Source organism: Pristiophorus japonicus, chromosome 15 (genome assembly GCF_044704955.1).
Source record: "Pristiophorus japonicus isolate sPriJap1 chromosome 15, sPriJap1.hap1, whole genome shotgun sequence".
In the NCBI taxonomy this organism is placed as follows: domain Eukaryota; kingdom Metazoa; phylum Chordata; class Chondrichthyes; family Pristiophoridae; genus Pristiophorus; species Pristiophorus japonicus.
Window position 1 is genome coordinate 134,605,016 of NC_091991.1, and position 24,900 is coordinate 134,629,915.

Genomic DNA, 24,900 nt, shown 5'->3' on the forward strand with positions numbered 1-24,900 from the left:
CCATTCATATCAGATAAGGAGATGTACTAAGAGCAAAAAGAAAAAAGAAAGACCTGCATTTATATAGCGCCTTTCACAACCACTAGACGTTACAAAGTGCTTTACAGCCAATGAAGTACTTTTGGAGTGTAGTCACTGTTATACTGCAGGAAACGCGACAGCTAATTTGTGCACAGTAAGCTCCCACAAACAGCAATGTGATAATCACCAGATAATCTGTTTTTTGTTATGTTGCTTAAGGGATAAATATTGGCCAGGACACTGGGGATAACTCACCTGATCTTCTTCAAAATAGTGCCATGGGATCTTTTACGTCCACAAGGACATAATGGCAGCAACAGGCCTTTGTGTAGGCATGACTGGGCCTAATAAGAGGTCAAGCGAGAAGCCTTAGGATAAATAAGCTGTCTATGAGAGACAGAGATAAGGAGAAAAATGACCTCATGAGGCTGGGAATGGGGGCTGCCATAGGTACCTACTCCTCTGTAATTGGACAATTGAATGGGTAAAAGTGACTAAACAAATGATTGACGCGAAGTATCCACCGGCCCACTGGAATAAGGTATATAAACGAGCAGCCAAAAGGGAAACCAGGTAGTGGGGGGGGGTGAGTTTCCTCTGGGGTGGACCTTATGCTGGCTTCGGCCTAACACCTGCACTATCTTGGAAGATGACCAAAGAGAAGAGACAGCTGCCACAAGCTGCAGGGATCTGAGACCATCGTTCTGTCTCAACGTCCATCTATCCGTTCCTTCCAGGGCCAGTAAATCATTCTCATCTGTTGCGGATTATATGCCTACATCTAATTGCGTATTGTATCTGATGATATTTAAAACTGCTGCTCCTTAATAAAACACCTGATGACTCCTAAGACCCTTTGGGTTATCTGTGTTTGACCTGTGATCCAAATCTTACGTAGGAGATTACAGAGCTAAGGAAGGGCAAAGCCATGGAGGGATTTGAAAACAAGGACGAGAATTTTAAAATCGAGGCGTTGCTTAACTGGGAGTTAATGTAGGTCAGCATGCACATGGGAGATGGGTGAGCAGCAGAGTTTTGGATGGCCTGAAGTTTATGGAGAGTAGAACTAGGGGGGCTGGCCAGGAGTTCACTCGAATAGTCAAGGCTACAGGTGATAAAGGCATGGATGAGGGTTTGGGCAGCAGATAAGTTGAGGCAAGGGTGGAGATGGGCGATATTATGAAGGTAGAAATGGGCGGTCTTAGTGATAGAATGGATAAGAGGTAGGAAGCTCAATTCATGATCAAATATGACACCAAGGTTGCGAGCAAATTTGGTCAGTCTTAGGCAGTTGCCGGGGAGAGAGATCAAATCAGTGAAAAGGATATAGAGTTCGTGGCGTGAATCGAAGACAATGGCTTTGGTCTTTCTGATATTTAATTAGAAGAAATTTCTACTCATCCAGTGCTGGATGTCGGACACGCTGTCTGATAGTATACTGATTGTGGAGGGTTCGGGAGAGGTGGAGGAGATGTAGAGCTGGGTATCATCAGGGTACATGTAAAAACTCACATTGTGTTGCCGGTGATGTCACTGCAGGGCAGTAGATGAGATATAGGAAGGTGCCAAAGATAGATCTTTGGGGGACACCAGAGATGACAGTGTGGGATCGGGAAGAGAAGCCATTGCAGGTTACGGCTGGAAAGATAGGAATGAAACCAGGAGAGTACAGTCCTATCAAGCTGGATGACAGTGGAGAGGCATTGGAGCAGAACTCTGTGGTTAACCATATCAAAGGCTGCAGACGGGTCCAGAAGGGCGAGAAGGGACAGATCAACTTTGTCGCAGTCAATTATAATGTTATTTGTGACCTTGGTAAGAGCTATTTCGGTACTGTGGCAGGGGCAAAAGCCTGATTGGACGGATTCAAACAAGGAGTTCTGGGAAAGATGGATACGGATTTTTGAGGTGAAAACACGTTCAAGAATTTGGGGAGGAAAGGGAGGTTGGAGATGGGGGCGATAATTTGCAAGGCCAGAGAGGTAAAGGGTTGTTTTTTTGAGGAGAGGGGTGATGACGGCAGATTTGAAGGAAAGGGGGACAATAGGAGAGAGAACCGTTAACAATATCCACTAACTTGGGAGCCAGGAAGGGAAGCTGGGTGGTGAACAATTTAGTATGAATAGATCAGGAGGTCAGTCTCATTGAGCAGGTGAGCTTTGCAAGGGCAAGAGGAGAGATAGGCAAGCAATTAGAGAAATATGCAAATTTATGGTTAGGGTGGGGGTAAAATAGAGAGGAAGAAAGGTCCAGTGGGTTAGGGGAAGGGAGGGAATTAAAGCAGAAGCAGTTGAACGGATGTTGTCGATCTTTTTAACAAAGAAGCCCATGAACTCCTTACATTTATTGTTGGGAGTTGAGGCAGGGGATGGTGGTTTGAGAAGATGGTGAGTGATGAAGGTGTTATTTTTGCCATCATGGATGATCTTAGAATAGTGGGCGGTTGTAGTGATGGAGAGCAAGACCCGGTAGTGCTTTATATGATCTATCCAAATCTAGTGATGGATTTGGATAGTCGTTGTCTGCCAACGACATTCACATCTGCGTCCCTTGGACTTAAGGGAGTAGAAATGAGGGGTATACCAGTGGGAACAACTAGGGTGAGAAAGTATAATGATTTTAGTGGAGTCAAGGGCATCAATGGGGTTGGAGAAGGTGTGAGTTAGTAAGTCAGTAGCTGCAGAGATGTCATGAAGAAGTGTAGGCCAAAGTCTAGATAGTTGGGAATTGGAAAGTGCAGTGATAAGGGAATCGAGGGAGAGTTTCTTTTAGGGGCAGATACAAAAAGAAGTGGGTTTAGGAGGAGAAAGGGAATAAGGGTAGAGAGTGATATAAGGAAATGGTCAGAGATTGCCTTATCAGTGATGGTTGCGGAGGGGTTAATGAGGCCACATAAGATGATAAAATCGAGGGGGTGGCCATCTATATGGATGGGGAAGTTGATATAAAAGAGATTAAGGGAGGAAAGGAGGGCAGTGAACTCAGAGGAGAGGGAGCAAGAAGAGTTGAGGTGGAGGTTGAAATCACCGAGGATGAGAAGTCACTCGGTGTAGAGGGAGGAAAGCAGAGAAGCTATCTCATCGCGAAAATTGGTGTGGTATTTGGATGGGTGGCAAAGAATAAAGGGGAGAAATTGGCCTCCTTTGAGCCTTCTGTTAGAGTCTCTGGGGGGCGATAACGGGACGCTAACGGCTTTCCGACCGGGCGCAGCTAAAGTACCGCCGCCTACGACCTTCCTTTGCAGGTTAACGCTGGCGGTAAATCTTAACACCGCGATCTCCTGCGCCCCGGAGATGGTGACATCATCCAGTGCTCAGTGCCCCGTTACCGCCCTGGATCATAAATTAGTTTCCACTCCCTGCAGCATCGCCGAGAGTCAACACCGGCAGCTGCAAGAGGCATTGTGAGGTCAGCCGGCCGCTTGGAGAGCAGGAATTAAAGGGATTGGTGGTGAGGTAGGTGACATTTTTTTTCTCAACCCTCTCTGCTCGTATTTGAATTTTTCTACTGCCGAGATTGATCAGCTCTGTAGTCTGTAGAGTGCTTGGGGCTGATTGTCATGGATCGTAGGTACCGTCGCTGAGCAGTTCATTCATTTCCTTGCAGCGCCCTCAGCAATGGCTCTTTTATTTAAGGGAGGGGAAGGAGCCTGTGATTCCAGCAGTGCTTTCCAAGGGAAGTGGCAGCACCTGATTTACTGCTCCACTTCCCTCCTGGAGCGCTAAATCAGAAGTTTCCGTCCGCTGGAATTGAGTTGTTCCCGGTGATACTTTTATGCTCCAGCAAAAGTTAGCGCCCCAAACAGGACACTACACAATTTCTAGCCCTAAGGATTTTAAAAGAAAGACGTGAGGGGTGGAACAAGGTGAAATGCTCAAAGGAGAAGAAGTTCCTGGAGGAGTAGGGAGACAGACCAAGTTGTGATTTAGATATAAGGGCTACACCATTGGTTTGCTGTGGTTTGGGCAGGGAAAATGGTGGAACGTATAGCCAATTGGGGAAACTTCATCAGGGGAAAGGTGTCATCATCCTTGTTATGTCTCTGTCAATGCCATGATGTCAATTTGATCATCTACAATAGGGTCATGGATGGCAAGGTCCATAATTTACGAGTGAACGTACATTTTGAAGGAAAATGCAGAGAGGGGCGATGATATCTAATTTACTGACGGAGTCCAGAGGGGCAGAGCAGAGAGGGATAGGGAGGAGGTTGGTGAGATTAGCCCATAACAAGCGCTTAGGGTGGGGAGGGTGGGGAGAGAGTAAGATAAGGCAATTTGGGTTGCTGCTAGCTAGAAAGCAGTGATAAGTGCCTTGGCGGGCCTTTCGAAGAATGCCAAGAGAGGCACAGAAGGAAGCTGTGGAATGATTTAGGAGGGAGTCAAGCCTTGAGCGGCGGCAGGAGAATAGGAAGGATAATTAGTGGAGAATAGTGGTTAGTAAGGGTAGAGTACATGATGGTGGAGAAAGAAAAGGAGGCATGAAGGTTGGGGAGGGTAATGAAGAAAGAGGAAAAAGGGAGAGATAGATGTGATTGAACTTGGATCCAGAGCAGCAGCCAAAATGGCTACGCTGGCTGAAAACACCTAACTCAGCACAGAACAAGGATTTAACATAGAACCACAGAGGTTTACAACACAGAATGAAGCCATTCTGCTCATTGTGTCTTTGCGAGCTCTTTTTTAGTGAAATCCAAATCTATTCTAACTGCTCTGCTCACTTACCATAGCCCTGTATCTTCATCTGCTTCAAGTATTTATCTATTTTTTTTCCTTAGAAGATGCAATGGTCACTGCCTCAGCCAACGTTCGACCTTCTGGTCAGTATGTCGGAATTATTCATTGCCTTTACCAGCTGAGTGATTAATAATGCAGATATTTGTATGATGTTGTCATCCTTAAAGGATAATAAAAGGCAAACTTTCCCTGTTTATTCCTATACCAGTTGGAGAACTCAAATAGTACTGATCAGTTCCTTAGTGGTCCATGATATTATAATAATAAGCTTTCCAGCAATCTGTATGTATATTTAATCATTTTCCATCAATGTCTTGCACTAGTGTTGTATGAAAAGTTTGTATTGGGAGTTTTAGTGAAAAGAATGCCCTTGTCAACTAAGAACCAAAGGGATAGTGCAAACCGAACGCATGTAACTCAAAGAGATACTGGACTCAATATTTAACAAATAAGACTCTATATTTCCAGTTTTACATTTACCACAACCACTTCTTGCAAAAGATTTGTAACTCAATGTATATTCAGTCAGGAACTTGCAGAAATTTCTAGAAATTGTGGAGAGAGTCAGTTTTATGCTGCAAAGTATGGAGAAGAACCAGAGGAGAGGGTGGTAAGATGGCAGCCATTATCATTGGCTACCTTACGTCTGTTCCAGGAGATCTTTTGGAAATTGAGTGACATGTAAGTTTATTAACTAAAACATTAACAGTACTTTGATGTGTATTCAAATCTAGACAGCATCTTGGCCATAGCAAAAATCTAATGAGACAGCATGGTTGCAATTATAAATTTACCTCATCCACTAAAAAAATATTTTTTATTCTGCTGTTTTTTTCCAGTTTATCTGTTTGTCTTATCTGCTCTGACTGCCAAAAGTGAAACTAACTCTTCCATTTTGCAGTAGAGATATATTTTGCTTGAATATAACCCCGGGTGATTTTAGAAACGAATATCTTATCAATGGTGTTTTGAATCTCGAGGTCAAATACGGCCATGAAATAACCTCTTATATGTTTTACTCCAAGTCTTACGAAAATCTGTGGTAGGTTTGGGCAGTTCATTTTGCTGATAGCAGGCACCCTTGAACCAAAGTGTAATGAGTGTTGTGCACGTCAATAATAGTTTACAGCGTTAGTCATACTGCAGTGCTGTTGCACCACATGGACTGTATAAAGCAATGACTTAAATTTTACTTCAGAAAAGTAGCAGACCACTTCAGGCCAGCCTAATAGACTGTACACTGTGCTAATTGGATGGGGGCCTGGCAAAAGGATTCCCCACCCAACTTCCCTGCTTGCAAGTTCAATGTCAATGGGACTGAACCTGCTGGCTGGAAAATACATCCTTGTATGAACTCACTGAGGAAGTCCGTGCCAGATATTTTTTGATCCAGACACTGATACTTCAAAACAAATGGGTAACCTGACTAGTCTGCAAGGAGCAGGAAAATGTTGCTTGAATTGTTTTCATTGTAGTTTTGCAGGTAACCATGAATAACTAGGGGCAAGCCAAACAATGTGTCCATTAATTGAACAGCAGCAAGGAACATCCTCACATTATTTTTGTTTTTTATAGAAGGCAGTGAGAGGCTGTGCAGTTATGGACCACTGGGAAATTGCTCTGAGACTATTAACTGTCCCTACAGATCATGTCAGGCAAGAGATGGGAATGAAGTAAATGGCTTTAAACACCTGGCAGAGTGTAATCTGAGCAGTTTAATTACTGGGAGTTGGAGATAAACCTTAGCAACGCTGGTCATGTGATTCACACTTGCTTCATTCTCCTCTGTTTATACTACTATCAGGTAAACATTACAGGTTATACCCAGCTACATTATATCCTACAAGCTCTTATTAATGCCATATTGAATGATATACTGTTTCAAGACGATGAAACACAAAACAATGCAACAGAAAGGCTTGTAATGATATAACACCTTACCGCATTTCCCAGGAACATACCAACATTCTTCACATCCAATAAAGTGCAGCAACTGTCATTATATAGGCAAACATGGCAACTGTTTTTCAAATAGCAAAATCCCACACACTTTAATGAAATGAATGAGCAGTTAATTTGTTTTTTGGTGGTGTTTGTTGAGGGAAGAATGTTTACAGGATACTGGGACAATCCCTGCTCTTTGTCAAGTGGTATCATGGGTTCTTTAATGTGCACCAGAGCAGGCAAATGGCCTCAGTTTAATTTTTCATCTAAAGGATGGTATCTGCAACAATGCAGCACCCTCTTACTATTATACTGGAATGTCCATCTGTGTCCATGTTTGCTTGTTAGTTTTGCATAAAATGTAAGATGAATACTCTTACTAAATTCTACCCAATGTGTCAAAAACTCCATAGAAGTCACAAGCTATGAATCATTATTCAATAAATATGATGTACACAACTGTGTTTTTATCAGGCATTAAAGCCTGGCTTGAATCAACGATTAATTAGACCAAGTGAGAGTTTTTATTACATCTTTACTTTCAAATAGGACACCTGTGTAATTAGCTATTGAAAAGTTATGATTGAATGTTAATGTTTAACACACTGAAGCTGGTAATGTGGTTCTGGGAGTCAAGACAGAATATGATTGTTCTGTTCTATATGGAACAGAGGAGGTTGAGAGAAGACCTCATTGAGGTGTATAAAATATTGAGGGGCCTGGATATAGTGGATAGCAAGGGCCTATTTCCATTGGTGGAGGGGTCTATTATGAGGGTTAAGGTCTTGGTGGAAGGTTTAGAGGGGATTTGAGGGAGGGCTTCTTTACGCAGTGGGTAGTGGGGATCTGGAACTCGCTGCCTGGAAGAGTGGTGGATGCAGAAACCCTCACCACTTTTAAGAGATGGTTGGATGGGCACTTAAAGTGCCATAACCTGCAGGGTTACGGACCTAGAGCTGGTAAGTGGGATTAGCCTGGATAACCTCTTGTTGCCGGCACAGATATGATGGTAAGTACTCCAGGGAATCCAATACGGCCAGGGTGATCTCCTGGATTAGTTTCGATCGCCTGGATGGGTCCGAGAGGAATTTTCCCAGTTTTTTTTCCCCAAATTGGGGTTTTTATCAGGTTTTTGCCTCTCTCAGATCACATGGCTCCAGTTGGGGTGGACTGTAGAATGTTTTGGTGTAAGGGGTGTCGCAGTTGTGTGGGGCAGACTGGTTGGGCTGGATGCTCTTTACCTTTCCGCCTTTGTTCATTGTTCATAGGTTTATATGTAACCTTCAGGGCCGTTGACCGAGGGTCGTGCGGCTCTTTGTCGGCAGGCACGGACACGATGGGCCGAAATGGCCTCCTTCTGTGCTGTAAATTTCTATGTTTCATTCTATGTTTCTATGTTAATAGCTTGGCTAAAGACAAGCCTTGATCATACTTATGTGACTGAACATTTTTCATGGATGAAGAAATCAATGGATGCAGAACAGACCTGCTGCATAAAGCTGCTGTCAATGATTGCAAAGTTAGCATTGGCAATTTCAGTTGCATCACTTGTTTTATATGATGGACACATTCCAGCATTGATATTAATATCTATGGTTCTACAAAATATTTAACTTACATCTTTAAAACGTAATGAGAATGAAGCAAAAATAGCTAAATGCAGTGTGTGAAAGAATTCACAAAGGGAATACAATAATTCAGTCAACAGAAATCCCATTTAAGATGCATATGTAAGGCAACCTTTTCTCTCTGTAAAGCCCAACCCCAATCAAATAGAAGACACAATTATGATAATTGTTTTACACTTAATAAATTATAGCATGGAGGAGAGAACAGTCCAATGTCTATTTCTAATTTATTCGGTAGTGTTTTCATGGTTTATTTTTAAACTGACTGTTCAGCAATCATAGAAGCATTAATTTCCTACTATATCTTTTATGAGAGACATATAAATGAACAGTCATATTTTTTTTAATTCCCATATTCTGATGTGTTAGACCATAATATTTCTATTTGCCTATTGGATAACATGGCAGAAAATGTGATTATTTGTGATACTATAGTTACAAAAATGTTTGTTACATTTTAATGTACAAAATGAGTTTTATCTGATTCAGCAGAGCGAACCAATACAATTAAGTGCAATATAATTGTTAAAGAAGCAATTGAAACAATCAATCCAGTTCAATGGAATAATTAATGATTAAGAACATATACACATTCACTGATCAGCCAGCCTCATTCTTCGGGGAAAAAACTGCAACAATAGCAGGTAATGCAGCGAATATTGCCAGAAAAGTATACATCAGATATACAGCACAGAAACAGGCCATTCGGCCCAACCAGTCGAGCCTCCTCCCGTCAAAAGTTAAATCCTTCTTGTTAAAATAATTTACGGTATTATTAAATAAATGTAATCCTGACAGTCAGCATTCAGATTTGGGTAGTGATCCCTTTGATGCTAGTAATGGATTCTGTAAAAATATAAATTAGAATCAGTTACTATGCATTTACAGATTCTTATATCAAATAAACACAGATCTGTTCACTGCATTAGTCAGTGTAGAACCTAACTTGTCAGTAACTAATGATGTCTTCACAATTGAGAACGGGCCATTGTGAAAAAATATCAGAGTATGATACATGAACAACAGAATCACTTCCCAATCCTCAGATTGACGTAGTCCTCATTTAAGATTAAATTTTGAGCTCTGATGGTTCAGCTTGCCGTGCAGTGCAGAACAGTGGTACAGACCTTGAGCAGCAATGTGTGTTGATTTCAGTAAATTGTTAACAGGAATACTGTAATTGGTACCCCTGGATTAAAGGCGGGGAACTTCCACTCCTCACCACTGTTTAATGCCCACTGCTTAAGCTGAGCATGTGTGGATGTTTGTTGACGACAAGAACAGCTCAGTTGTGATGCCCCTGGGGGCGATTGGATCATTCAGGCACAGCAACTACAAGAAAACCAGACAGGAAGGAGCGTATACCTATAAGAGCACCTCCGCCATTGAGCCCCCCGATTTTCTATCCATTTAAATTGATAAGTAGAACATTGCACGGTTTCCATTAGTGGTGTGCACTCCTTCTTGTCCAATTTTCCAGTATTTGCTGTGTCCAGATAATCCAATGTGCAGGACCAGGAAAATCTACCTCAAAACCTTGTGTCAAATTTTTAGCATTTCATTGTTAAATACTTATCAACTGTGGTATAAACAGAATGCACGCTGAGTGTAGTATGAATTATCACCCGCACTATTTTCTGTACTGCCTTATCGTCCAATCTACACTTTTTCTCTAAGGTCCTTGAACGTATTGCTGCCATCTATCTATAACTTTTTGTTTCCCTCCTTGCTTCACCTCCTAAAAGTACCTGTACTAAATTAGCTCAGGTGGTAGCACTGTTATCTCTTAGTGAGAACCTTCTGATATGACCACATAAGAGGTTACTGCACAAGATAAAAGTTCACAGGGTTGGGGCAATATATTAGCATGGATAGCGGATTGGCTAACTTACAGAAAACAGAAAGTCGGGATAAATGGGTCATTTTCCGGTTGGCAAACAGTAACTAGTGGGGTGCCGCAGGGATCGGTACTGGGGCCTCAAATATTTACAATCTATATTAATAACTTGGATGAAAGGACCAAGTGTAATGTAGCCAAATTTGCTGATGATTCAAAGGTGGGTGGGAAAGCAAAATGTGAGGAGGACACAAACAATCTACAAAGCGATATAGACAGGCTAAGTGAGTGGGCAAACATTTAGCAGATGGAGTATAATGTGGGAAAATGTGAGGTTATCCACTTTTGCAGAAATAATAGAGAAGTAAATTATAATTTAAATGGAGAAAAATTGCAAAGTGCTGCAGTACAGAGAGACATTGGGGTCCTTGTGGATGAAACACAAAAGTTAGTATGCAGGTACAGCAAGTAATCAGGAAGGCAAATGGAATGTTGGCCCTTATTGCAAGGGGGATAGACTATAAAAGCAGAGAAGTCCTGCTACAATTGTACAGAGTATTGGTGAAGCCACATCTGGAGTACTGCGTACAGTTTTGGTCTCCGTATTTAAGGAAGGATATACTTGCATTGGAGTCTGTATTGAAGGTTCACTAGGTTGATTCCAGAGATGAGGGGGTTGACTTATGAGGATAGATTGAGTAGGTTGGGCCTATACACATTGAAGTTCAGAAAAATGAGAGGTGATCTTATTGAAACATAAGATAATGAGGGGGCTCGACAAGGTGGATGCAGATATGATATTTCCACTCATATGGGAAACTAAAACTAGGAGACATAGGCCCCAAGTTTCCACACGCTACAAAACGGGCGCCCCTCCGAGCTGGGTGCCCATTTTTCGCGCCAAAAACGGCGCCGGAAAAAAAACACGCGATTCTGGAGCGCCCTGCAGCTCCATGTCTGCTTGGCGCGGCGCCCAGGGGGGCGGAGCCTACCACTCGCGCCGATTTTGTAAGTGGGAGGGGGCGGGTACCATTTAAATTAGTTTTTTTCCTGCCGGCAACCCTGCGCGTGCGCGTTGGAGCGTTCGCGCACGCGCAGTGTGAAGGAAACATTGACACTCGGCCATTTTTGTAGTTCTTTGTAGCTGTTTAATTTTTGAAAATTTTTTAATAAAAGCACATTGCCCTTCCATGATCAGCACTGAGGCTTCTTGCAGCAGTGAGAAGGCTGCAGGAAGCCTCAGAAGTTGAGGCAGCCGTTTCCCGACGGCCTTCCCCCACCCCCTGCCGTCGGGAATGGCTGCTCAACTTGTGAGGCTTCCTGCAGCCTTCTCACTGTCTCCTTCCGCCCCCGCCCGCCGTCTGGAATGGCTTCCTCCCCCCCCGCTGCGGTCGCTCGGTTGGTCGGGCCCGCACTCGCTCTCTCCCTCCCCCCCTCCCCCCCGCCCGCCGTCTGGAATGGCTTCCTCCCCCCCGCTGCGGTCGGTCGGTGGGGCTCGCACTCCCTCCCTCCCTCCCCCCTGCCCGCCCGCCCGCCGTCCTCCCCCCCCGCTGCGGTCACTCGGTTGGTCGGGCCCGCACTCGCTCTCTCCCTCCCCCCCCCCGCCCGCCGTCTGGAACGGCTTCCTCCCCCCCCGCTGCGGTCACTCGGTTGGTCGGGCCCGCACTCGCTCTCTCCCTCCCCCCCCCCGCCCGCCGTCTGGAACGGCTTCCTCCCCCCCCGCTGCGGTCACTCGGTTGGTCGGGCCCGCACTCGCTCTCTCCCTCCCCCCCCCGCCCGCCGTCTGGAACGGCTTCCTCCCCCCCCCGCTGCGGTCAGTCGGTCGGTCGGGCCCGTACTCCCTCCCTCCCTCCCCCCCTCCCCCCCCCGCCCGCCGTCTGGAACGGCTTCCTCCCCCCCGCTGCGGTCGGTCGGTCGGTCGGGCTCGCACTCCCTCCCTCCCTCCCCCCCCCCGCCCGCCGTCGGGAACGGCTTCCACCTCCCTCCCTGCCGTCGGGAATGAACGGCTGCCTCAACTTGTGAGGCTTCCTGCAGCATTCTCCCTGGCTGAAGCACTTTCACACAGGTAGGAAGATGGTTTATTTAACCTTTTCTTTGCTTATAAATTTTTATTCAGGTTGGATTTATTTGTATAATATTTGTATAAGTATAAATAAGGATTTATTATAGAATTTAATGACTTCCCTTCCCCCCCCTCCCCCCCCCCCCACCTCGTTCTGGATGCCTAATTTGTAACCTGCGCCTGATTTTTTAATGTGTAGACAAGGTTTTTTCAGTTCTACAAAAATCTTCACTTGCTCCATTCTAAGTTAGTTTGGAGTACGTTTTCACTGTGGAAACTTTGAAATCAGGCGTCAGTGGCCGGACACGCCCCCTTTTGAAGAAAAAAATTCTGTTCCAAAGTGAAACTGTTCTAACTGACTAGAACTGCAGAAAAAAAATGTGGAGAATTGCGATTTCTAAGATAGTCCGTTCTCCACCAGTTGCTCCTAAAAATCAGGCGCAAATCATGTGGAAACTTGGGGCCATAGTCTTAGAATAAGGGGGCGCCCATTTAAAACTGAGATGAGGAGAAATTTCTTCTCTCAGAGAGTTGTAAATCTATGGAATTCTCTGCCCCAGAGAGCTGTGGAGGCTGGGTCATTGAATATATTTAAGGTGGAGATAAACAGATTTTTGAGCGATAAGGGAGTAAAGGATTATGGGGACTGGGCAGGGAAGTGGAGCTGAGTCCGTGATCAGATCTGCCATGACCTTACTGAATGGCGGAGCAAGCTCAATGGGCCAAATGGCCTACTCCTGCTCCTATTTCTTTATGTTCTTATGACCACCCCCCCCCCCCCACCCCACCATCCCCACATGAGGATTTTGGGGTCATAATCTACATTGACGGTCCAAGGCAGTGCACAAGGAGTGCTATATTGTGGGGGTTGACAAATTAATTTAAAACTGTTATTGGTTTAATGTCTCATCCACCTGGATGGTTTACGTCCCATGACATTTTTAGAGAATGGCAGGGAGTTCTTCCAGTGTTCAATACTGCCAAAAATAGATTAACTGATCAATCTAATCATTGCCGCTGTGTTTGCCTACCTAATAACTCACCACTTCAAAAGTAATTCATTGTATGTGAAGCAAGTAGGGCAGTGGAGGCTGGGAAATCGAGCAGAATTTGGTCCCGCTCACTTTGTCCCTGTTTCTGGAGCCGGAGCCGCCCGGTTTTCTGGGAGGTTTTATTTCTGGCACACATAGCTTCCATCTGAATCAGGTGGGACTACCCATTTTTGTATGTAAGAGGTGAGGAAGGAGACTGTCATTTTCCAAGTCACAGGTTGGATGCTGAGGCCTTTGCACGCTTCTAGAAACCTGCTGGGAAGGAGGCCTTGGGTGGACCTGCAGGTACGAGGTCCTTAAGGACTGCAGTGGTTTGGGCTTTCTAAAGTCCCTTTCATACTTTTGTTTTGAAGTTTTTTTATTCACTACTGGCACTTACACTTTCATGTGCCAGTGTTTTTTTTTATTTTACCCCAAGCTCCCTTTATTATTCATTACTAGTTGTCCCGTAAGGATCATAGTAACATAGGAACAGGAGTCAGCCATTCAGCCCCCTCGAGCCTGTTCCACATTTAATTAGATCATGCTTTTCATGGTATTGCATGAAAGAAGGCATGCCAGACTGATCATAAATCAGCATTGCCTATTTGGCCATATGAGCCAAGATGTTACCAATAATTTCAGCAGATTCTGATAGACCAATTGGGAATAGCACAGGGACCCATCTGCTCAGAGTTTGGGTTAGCAGAAGAACAGGCGCTGAGCTGGACCATTTGGTATAAGGACATTTGCAACTACCATGCAGCAGAGAGCTTGCACAGTGACCACAACAGTCAGCTCCGGCCTGAAATTTTGATGCAACTTCTGCATTTTGCAGTACTAATCTATGGGTTGGTGCTGTAGAGTGGCACAGACAGCAACCCTCCTCACAACTAACTCATACAGCACCACCTCACCTTCAAACGCCATCAAATAGGGGACACGTGCTGGGCCTCACCATCACTTATTTACAGACTTAAGCCTGCCTTTAGAGCTCCACTTACTTTAATCTTGGTCAGTTATTACTTAATCTCCTGTCCTTCAACTTTGGAAAAGGCTGCTGATGGGCTGAGGCACCTTTTAAGGCTTTCCATGGGCTTTCTGAATTTGTGTCCACCCCATTGTGACATTCCCTTTTACTTTTCCCCATTCCTTTAAATTTGATTTCCACACAGTTTTCCTTTCCAACCAATGTTGCTAACTCTAGATTGATGTGAGTTTGCACCAGGGATTTTGAATAATTTTGCAAATGAGCTTTGACCAATGAATTTAGTGCTATTATTTTTAATTTTATTTGTTCTTGGGATGTGGGCAAGACTGCATTTATTGCCAATCCCTAGTTGCTCTGAGAAGGTGATGGTGGGTCTTCTCCTTGAATCACTCCAGTCATTGATGTGATGATACTCATGAGATTCGCACTTGAGATTCAGGCAGGTCTCACAGCAGTGCAACCAAATTGGAACTGCTTACACCTGAAGACAATCTCTTTTATTGACTCCCTTCTCCTGCTGGATATCCAATCCACTGAACCACCTTGTTAAGTACTCTGAGATGTTCTTTTAAATGAGAATTGCTATCTTAATATCAGTTGATGGTGGTGGATGAGGGAACGAGGGTTCACATTACCAATAAGAACATAAGAACATAAGAAATAGGAGCAGGAGTCGCCCATTTGGACCCTCAGACCTGCTCCGTCATTCAATAAGATCTTGGCTGAGCTGATCAGGTACTCAGCTCCACTTCCCTGCCCACTCCCCATAACCCTTTACTCCCTTATCGCTCAAAAATCTGTCTATCTTCGCCTTAAATATATTCAATGACCCAGCCTCCACAGCTCTCTGGGGCAGAGAATTCCATAGATTTACAACCCTCTGAGAGAAGAAATTTCTCCTCATCTCAGTTTTAAAGGGTGGCCCCTTATTCTAAGACTGTCCCCTAGTTTTAGTTTCCCCTATGAGTGAAAATATCATATCTGCATCCACCTTGTCGAGCCCCCTCATTATCATATCTCAACCTATCCTCATAAGTCAACTCCCTCATCTCTGGAATCAACCTAGTGAACCTTCTTTGAACAGCCTCCAATGCAAGTATATCCTTCCTTAAATACGGAGACCAAAACTGTATGCAGTACTCCAGATCTGGCCTCACCAATACCCTATACAATCGTAGCAGGACTTCTCTGCTTTTATAGTCTATCCCCCTTGCAATAAAGGCCAACATTCCATTTGCCTTCCTGATTACTTGCTGTACCTGCATACTAACTTTTTGTGTTTCATGCACAAGGACCCCCAGGTCTCTCTGTACTGCAGCACTTTGCAATTTTTCTTCATTTAAATTATAATTTGCTTTTCTATTATTTCTGCCAAAGTGGATAACCTCACATTTTTCCACATTATACTCCATCTGCTAAATATTTGCCCACTCACTTAGCCTGTCCATTTTGCTTTGCAGATTGTTTGTGTCCTCCTCACAATTTGCTTTCCCACCCATCTTTGTATCAGCAATTTTAGCTACATTACACTCAGTCCCTTCATCCAAGTCATTAATATAGATTGTAAATAGTTGAGGACCCAGCACCAATCCCTGCGGCACCACACTCGTCACTGTTTGCCAACCGGAAAACAACCCATTTATCCCAACTCTCTGTTTTCTGTTAGTTAGCCAATCCTCTATCCATGCTGATATATTACCCCCAACCGTGTGAACTTTTATCTTGTGCAGTAACCTCTTGTGGCACCTTATCGAATGCCTTCTGGAAATCTAAATACACCACATCCACTGGTTCCCCCTTATCCACCCTGCTCGTTACATCCTCAAAGAACTCCAGCAAATTTGTCAAACATGACTTCCCTTTCATAAAACCATGCTGACTTTGCTTGATTGAATCATGCTTTTCAAATGTCCCACTACTGCTATGTACCTCAAAGGTCCTTGCTGCACAGTCTGTGAGACCAGAACATGATGACTAAAAAGTTAAAACAGATTTCTGCTGAGCATGGGGTGTAAATTGTGTAAGGGGATTTTAAAGCAAATGTATCTCCACAGATCAGAAATCTGACCTGTGTACCTATCAGGTCAGGAATCAGGTTGCTTGTGTTTATGGTGATAAATGATGGGAAGAGTTTATGATGGAAATAAAATAATAGAACAGTTAAGTGCCTGTTTGTTTAGTTTATGCTGTTATTCTGTTGGCATCTGTATGTATCTTTGATGTTATATGATTTATTGGTGGTATACATGGAATGTAATGATCAAAGGTGCAATTTGATGTAAGAAATGTGAGTGAATGACTGTTTAGCAGCTCACACTGGAATTGTGAAGTGTTATGTCTCAGCAGCTCGCTCTCATACTGGTTTTTTATGAAGTAGGAAAAGATTTGTGCTCTCACACCGTTTGTGGATAGTATGAGACTTCAATGAAGTCCTGTTCCTGCATTGCATTGTGTGTGTAATCTGGCATTTAAAGTAACAAGACAAAAAAGAACAAGAAAGCAGTCCAACAGTGGTGATACTGGTGCTGATCTTAACTGACTGAAGACTTTGCGATTACTGATGAATTACCAGGTCAGTTCATTTGGGAGATGTTGGTTGTATCCCACAACTCTCATTGTGGAACCTCTATCATTTCTCTTGCAATGTTAGTGTAACAATTATCTTTATGCTCAAGAGAATAGAGCACTCCAATCCTTTCTGAACAAACATTTTATCAGTACTTAGATAAAAATCCACATTAATAACAATCACATTACTACATTAAAATCTCCTTTTATTTCATTTAAAATGCCACATATTTCTAGATTTATTTTATTGCACTATTTTATCAAAGTGGTTAAAATGTCAGTATATTGGTGTGTTCTATTTTCTTGAGCATAAAGATAATTGTTACAATTAAAGTCAAGAAATTGAATTCAGTAGAGTCAGAGATCAGTGTGGCTGAGGACATGTGTGGGTTATAAACCTATTCCTTTGGAGTGAAATAAAACTGCTAAAATAGTATAAATTATTACTGATTTTGCACAGTATTTCACAGGTAAAAATCTGCACCAGTATTGTCAAATATATTAGCCACTTTCCACATAGAATTGGGAATCCAGATATAACTGATTGCATTTCTGATTTGTAAATTTAAAAAATGTGTAGTAGATATCTTTGTTGGCCATTAGGGTTACCAACTCTGGTTGAGGGCTTTCCTGGAGGTTTGATCCTGTGACATTCTCACTATGTGATGCCTGGTCACATGACACCTGATGACTTGACATCTGTATTGCATTTACCTAATAAAAGTTGGCTCCCTTGTGGCTGAGTATCTTTGCTCGAGGTTTCATGTCAACAGCTGTTGTGTGAGAAGTTCGAAGAATCAGGAGGCCACCTGAACAGGGGGAGAAGGGATACTGAGGGTGGGGAAGAAGGAAAATTGAAGATGGGGGAGTTATTCGCAGAGGGGAAATCAGAGGTGGGAGGAACTTTGATTCCACCAGTAACTAATAGTAGCTCACTGAATCTAAATGTAAGCTCGAGGAGCAACACCTCGTCTTTCATTTAGGCACTTTATAGCCTTCTGGACTCAACATCGAGGTCAACAATTTCAAACCATAACCTCTGCCCCTTTTTTTTTTCTTTTTTTCTTTTTTTTCTATTTTTTTCTCTTTCCCACGGCAGTTGTTGATGATTCTGCCATCTCCATTTAGACCCTATCTAGACTCATCTTTTGTTTCTTAACTTGTCCCATTGCCTTGCACCATCATCCCTTTTGTCTCTTAATCTCTTCTGCCTTTCACCCTATCACAGACCTTCCTTTTCATTCTTTCCTCTTCTCCCCCCTTTCTCTGCCCCTACACTTGCTTAAAAACCTGGTACATCTCTAAATTTTTCCAGTTCTGATGAAAGGTCTTTGACCTGAAACATTAACTCTGTTTCTCTCTCCACAGATGCTGCCTGACCTGCTGAGTATTTCCAGCATTTTCTGTTTTTATTTCAGATTCCAGCATCCGCAGTATTTTGCTTTTGTAGTAGCTCACTGAAATTGCTCTGATAACTAATATTAATATTGGTAACACTCGGATTCCCCTCATAACCAACAGTAATACAATAATTTACTAATCGTCTATATGTAAATGGTAGAAATAGGATTAACACCCCAATATCCTACCTGTAACTAGTAGTAATCCTCTAACCCGCTGATACTCACCTAGTAACTGTCATGCATGTACTTTTGGGATCACTATCTCAGAGGGGGGCATTGTCATATATGTACTTTTGGGATCACTAGCAACTAGATGGTGTCACTGTTGGAGGCCATTAGGCTGCACGCACGTGTGTAGCCCAAGTATAAAAGGCCAGCCATTTTGTATATTAGTCACTTTGGGCCTTAATAAAGCAGAGCCAAGGTCATACCTCTTGGAGTTAAACAGTACTCAGTCTAACAGTTATTGCATACACAACATTTGGCGATGAGGCAACAAGAACCTTTGCATGCAAAAATGAGCACAATTGGATTGTTGGAGCGATTTGTGGAAGGAGAAGATTGGGTAGACTTTGTAAGCCATTTGAGCCAGTTCTTTGTGGCCAACAAAATGGAGGAAGTCGGCAACGCAGATCGGCGCTGGGAGGTGTTCCTCACGGTTTGCGGTCCAAAGATTTATGGTCTGATAAAGAATCTACTCCTGCCTGTGAGTCCAACAGAGAAGGCATTTGAAGAATTGTGTACACTGGTACAGGACCACCTTCAGCCAGATGAAAGCATCATCATCTCGAGATACAGATTTTACTCGCATGTTCGCTCAGAGGGCCAGAATGCTGCAGAATTCGTTGCCGACCTGAGACGTCTAGCGGGACCGTATAAGTTCGGGGCTGTGTTGGCAGACATGCTGCAGGACTTCTTAGTAATCAGCATCAACCATGAGGTGCTCCTGCGTAAACTACTGGCGATGGAGACGTTGGACTTGAACAGGGCCATCACGATCGCTCAGTCATGCATGACGACGGATAGTAGTCTGAAGCAGATATCAGTGAAAAATTTAAACTCGGCAAGTACTGTAAATATGATTGATTCGGCGTTAGGCAGAGCGGTACATGGCAGGGCCTACCTGACCGCGTATGCAAAACCTGTGGCTGCCCAAAGGCCGCCAGCGGGAATGCATCTGATTTCTCCGCGTTGGTGTTGTGGGGGAAATCACCGGCACCAGCAGTGCCGATTTAAGCAATATAGTTGCAAAGGCTGCCTGAGAGTGGGGCATCTCCAGTGTAGTGTCCGCAGATGAGCTAATGTGCTGCGACACACCACATGGAGGATGATGGTCAGACTAGCGCGGATCCGGATACACAATCCGAGATACCAGAGAAGGAAGTGTATGGACTGTACTCGTTCCTAACTAAGAGCAAACCGATAATGATCAACGTGAAATTTAATGGGGTGCCAGTATCGATGCTTCACCAGTCAGGAGTTTCAAGAGTTCATGAAACTCAATAGTATCAAACATGTAAGGCCAGCACTGTTCAAGCCTGCATCCAATAGGCAAGCAGAACGTGCTGTCCAAATCATAAAGCAGAGTATGAAGCGAGTAACCCAAGGGTCACTGCAGACCTGCCTGTCATGCATACTGCTTAGTTACAGGACAAGACCACACACGCTTACTGGGGTCTCGCCTGCTAAACTAATGATGAAGAGAGGTCTTAAGACCAAGCTATCTCTTGTACATCCTGACTTGAATAATCATGTTGAATATAGAAGACAAAGTCAGCAAGGGTATCACGATCACATAGCTGTGTCACGCGATATTTCTGTAAATGATCCTGTATATGTTCTGAATTATGGTCAGGGTCCCAAGTGGCTCGCTGGTACTGTCATGGCCAAGAAGGGCACCAGAGTATTTATTGTCAAGCTCAAAAATGGGCAAACATGCAGGAAACATATTGATCAGACAAAGCTGTGGCAAACAGACGAACCAGAACAGTTGGAGGAAGAGACGATCGACGACCAACCAACCTACCCCCAGTCATCAGAGGTCATTAGTGAATTGGAACTTTCAATCACTGACTTGTTCAATGAAAATGGACTTTCAATCCCTGACATGACCATTGTCACTCCCACTAAGTCAGTCACCCAGCCACCAGTCACAACAGACTCTGAACACTCACCCAAGGCTGGAGTTGAACTGAGACGGTCAACCCAGGAGCGTAAAACACCGGACCGTCTCAATTTTTAAAAGGCTGTGTTAATATCTCAGAGCGGGGCATTGTCATGTATGTACTTTTGAGATCACTAGCCACTAGATGGCGTCACTGTTGGAGGCCATTGGGCTGCATGCACGTGTGTGCAGCCCAAGTATAAAAGGCCAGCCATTTTGTATATTAGTCACTTTGGGCCTTAATAAAGAAGAGCCAAGGTCATACCTCTTGGAGTTAAACAGTACTCAGTCTAACAGTTATTGCATATACAACAGTAACCACAGCCACAATCCCCTTGTACTGCACAAAGTTCCCCAGTCGAGGCCACTTTTAACAGGCGCCATCTCTCCCTATCTCCTTGAACTCTGTTTTGGACTCTGGATCTGTGTGAAGATGATAACGCTGAACTGGGAGCCTCAGTCAGAGCCGATCTGTTCTTGGACGTCACACATCAACACCGGCCAGCACAGACCGACCTGAATCAATCCGAGAGATCGCACAAAGGTCAGTGTGCTCGGTGTTTGGGGCACTTTCCACAGGGTATGACATTCTGTATTCAGCTCAGCGCCATCATTTCTAAACCACTGCCTGGGCTTGGCCTCAATAAAGTTTTCATTGATTGATATAAAACACAGCAAAGGATGGGGCTCTCAGCTCAAAAACCTTTCGTCTCCCTACCCACATAGTTCTTCCAGTGAGAATCCTCAGTTTCTGTCCTAATGCTTCCAGTTTTTCCCACCAGTGGAAACAATCTTTCACTATTTAATCACAGTAAAATCTCCAGGTTTCACTCACCCCTTCACTGGCCCCTCTCATTAGCCTGCCCCCACAAGCCTCAATCTCCCTCTCCCCTGCCCGAGCTCCAAATCACCAGCCCACAGTCTCCCTCTCCCCCACCCCAACCCCCGGCCCCATTCCCTCTCTCTCTTCCCACAAAGCCCCTGTCCCCTGATCGTAAGTCTTCTGTCTCTCTTTTATTGGACCCCTCATCTGCTGTCACTGTCTTCCACCTGCCCCGAGCCCAAAGGTCCCTGTTCACCCTAGCCTCATACCTCTCCCCACTCTTGTTTCCCTTCCCCCAACTCGCCTCAACTCCCAAATCTCTTACCCCACCAGCCTGTCCAATTCATGGTCACCCCTAAACCAATGTCACCAAACTAGAGGCTTCTCTGAGCAGCAACGGAGGTGGGAAGATGCTGCCAATCCAATCCGGCCAATTTTTGTACCATTAGTCTACTCTTAATCATCAGCAAAGTGATGGAAAGTCGACAGTGCTATCAAGCAGCACTCACTCACCAATAACCTGCTCACCAATACTCAGTTCCATTCAGCTCCAAACCTCATTATAGCCTTGGCCCAAACATGGACAAAAGAGCTGAATTCCAGAGGTGAGATAGGAGTGACTGCCCTTGACGTTCTTGGCAGCATTTGACCAAGTGTGGCATCAAGGAGCCTTGGTAAAATTTAAATCAATGGGAATCGGGGGGAAAACTCACCACTGGCTGGAGTCATACCTAACACAAAGGAAGATGGTTGTAGTGGTTGGAGGTCAATCATCTCAACCCCAGAACATTGCTGCAGGAGTTCCTCAGGGCAGTGTCCAAGGCCCAACCATCTTCAGCTGCTTCATCAATCCCTCCATCATAAGGTCAGAAGTGGGGATGTTTGCTGATGATTGCACTGTGTTCAGTTCCATTTGCAACTCCTCAGATAATGAAGCAGTCCATGCCTGCATGCAGCAAGACCTGGACAACATTCAGGCTTGGGCTGATAAGTGGTAAGTAACATTCTCACCACACAAGTACCAAGCAATGACTATCTCCAACAAGCAAGAGTCTAACCACTACCGCTTGACATTCAACAACATTACCATCACTGAATCCCTCACCATTAATATCCTGGGGGTCACCATTGACCAGAAAGTTAAGAGGACCAGCCATATAAATACAGTGGCAACAAGAGTGGGCCAGAGATTCTGTGGTTAGTGTCTCACCTCCTGACTCCCTAAAGCATTTCCACCATCTATAAGGCACAAGTTCGGAGTGTGATAGAATACTCTTCACTTGCCTGGATGAATACAGCTCCAGCAACACTCAAGAAGCTTGACACCATCCAGGACAAAGCAGCCCACTTGATTGGCACCCCCATCCACCAACTTAAACATTCACTCCCTCCACCACCAGTGTACTGTGTCGGCAGTATGTACCATCTACAAGATGCACTGCAGTAACTCGCCAAGGCTTCTTCGGCAGCACCTCCTCAACCTGCGACCTCTTCCACCTAGAAAGACAAGGGCAGCAAGCGCATGGGGGCACCATCACCTGCAAGTCACCTTCCAAGTTATACACCATCCTGACTTGGAAATATATCAACGTTCCTTCATCGTTGCTGGGTCAAAATCCTGGAACTGCCTCCCGAATAGTACTTTGGGAGTACCTTCACCACGTGGACTGCAAAGGTTCAAGAAGGCGACTCACCACCACATTCTCAAGGGGAATTAGGGATGGGCAATAAATGCTAGCCTTGCCAGTGACACCAACATCCCAGGAATGAATATTTTTTTAAATGCTAGTAAATTGGTAAGAGGAAAAGCAAAGGGTGCGAATGTTTTTGGATCATTGTGAGTGCTTTACTTCCTAGGTTACTGAATGGTGGTAGATGTCAGTTAAGTAAGTGTACACATGTGAAGTATATTTATTTGTAATGTGTGAGTGCATGTAAGGTGTTTTCTCGTAAAATGAATGCATGTGGCTAGTCAGTGATTTCTAATGGGCAACACAGGTGTACAGATATAAGAATAGAAAGTTAACTTGAAACACTGACTGAAGGCGGCCAGGCTCCTTTATGATGTCATGAACAAGTTGTAGCGACACACACAAGGTGGTGAAGTTCAGCCCTTGCCTGTTTCTGTGCCCGAAATATGTGAAACTTTCATAGCAAAACAGGTCTTTCTGATATCTTTAAAATACTAGAAGGAAAGCTGCAAGGCTCCTGCCTGCTTGTGGTGTGCAGTTCATACATTAAAATGGGATTGCAGAGATGTGGGTGAAACTCTCCACCCAGTCACACCCCGCACAATAAATAGCTCCCAACTCTCACAAATCGATTTCCCTGTGGCAGCAATGGTTAATGATTAGCTGTAAGGTAAATGCTCCTTTGCAAAGTAAACACCCTCTCCGCCATACTTAAAAGCTACACAAAAAAAGTTGCTTTATTTAGTTAATGTGGATAAATCGAGTGTTACCCGGCTACATGGCTGTGTTTTCCGTGTCTGTCGGTGTGTCCGGAGGTCTGTAATGAACCTCGGCACTCACAGAAGCAGAGAGTGTCTTCAGGTGTTGGTCGGATGGTGCGGGAACGATGAAGGAGCTTTCTTTCGTTCTGCTGTCGGCGGTGCTGCCGGCAGTGCGCCTGGAGTGAGGGGTCGGCCCCGATCTCCACGACCTGTTCCTGAAACTCTGGGACAGTCTGCTGGAGAACCGCCTCAAGAACCCCGCGATCTTGGCGTCCTTCTTGAGACCCACATCGTCCTCCAGCTGGTCGGGCGGCACCTCGATGTTGCCCGTGTACCAGAAGATCCACCACACTAAGCTCATGAAAATGACGATGGAGCCGGCGTAGATGAGGAAATCGTAGAAGAAGACGTTGACGAACACCCCGATCAGCAGCACGGTCAGCCCCACCGCATCGAAGGCGACCGCCAGCCAGAAGGCGCAGGCACAGCGCCCCAGGCCGGCTTGCAGGAAGGCCATCGCGGCGGCAGCCTGCTCCGGCAGGTAACGCTGGGCTAAAGGTCAGAGCCAACACAGCCACCCATTCACCTGGCGCAACACCTGGCTGGCGTGGCCCCGCACGTCATCTGTGGGCGGGGTTGGGACCTCCCTCGCCAAGGGAACAAAGCTCCCCTGACTTGTGCGGACACTTGGTGCTACAAGAGAACACGCAACACGCGGGTTCGCTCGTTATGGAATAAAACAGACCGTGTGTTCCCAATTCAGAGCAACTCACCAACAAGTGTCAGGATTTTTCCAAGCAACCCTCAGCGCTACACTTGGGATATTTCCGAACCTTTTTCTATCAGTGTTTCATCAAACCAACATTTGGGAGATTCAATGATTCCCATCGCGGATTGATCGCAGTTTGTCTCCACCTTTTGTACTGAGTGAAAGGCTGTTTTTTAAAATTATTTTACACATCTCACGATTTTCATTCGATTTACTTGAACGAACATCTAATAGTATTTGGTTCGTTTCCTACATTGTAACAGTGACTACACCCCAAAAGTACTTCAGTGGCTGCAAAGCGCTCTAAGACATCCAGTAGTCGTGAAAGGCGCTATATAAATGCAAGTCTTTAAGTTATGGAAATTATGAACTTGCTGTTCCTCTGAGCAAAATATTACAGCCTGCCTCACTAATTCGTATCTTCACGCCAGTTATGATGCACATTATCCGCTGATGTGGCATTCCTTATGG

At 44.6% G+C, this 24,900-nt stretch overlaps 1 protein-coding gene across 1 annotated transcript; it reads right to left on the minus strand.

Moving 5' to 3' along the window:
* Positions 1 to 9,102: 9,102 nt before the first annotated feature.
* LOC139225872 (transmembrane protein 238) lies at positions 9,103 to 24,177 on the minus strand. Its single transcript, XM_070856729.1, has 2 exons — positions 23,670 to 24,177; positions 9,103 to 9,175 (listed from the first exon to the last, which is right to left on the minus strand). Exon 1 carries the CDS (start codon positions 24,175 to 24,177, stop codon positions 23,674 to 23,676), a length of 504 nt encoding a protein of 167 aa, XP_070712830.1. The 3' UTR covers positions 9,103 to 9,175; positions 23,670 to 23,673.
* Between the last annotated feature and the right edge of the window lie 723 nt (positions 24,178 to 24,900).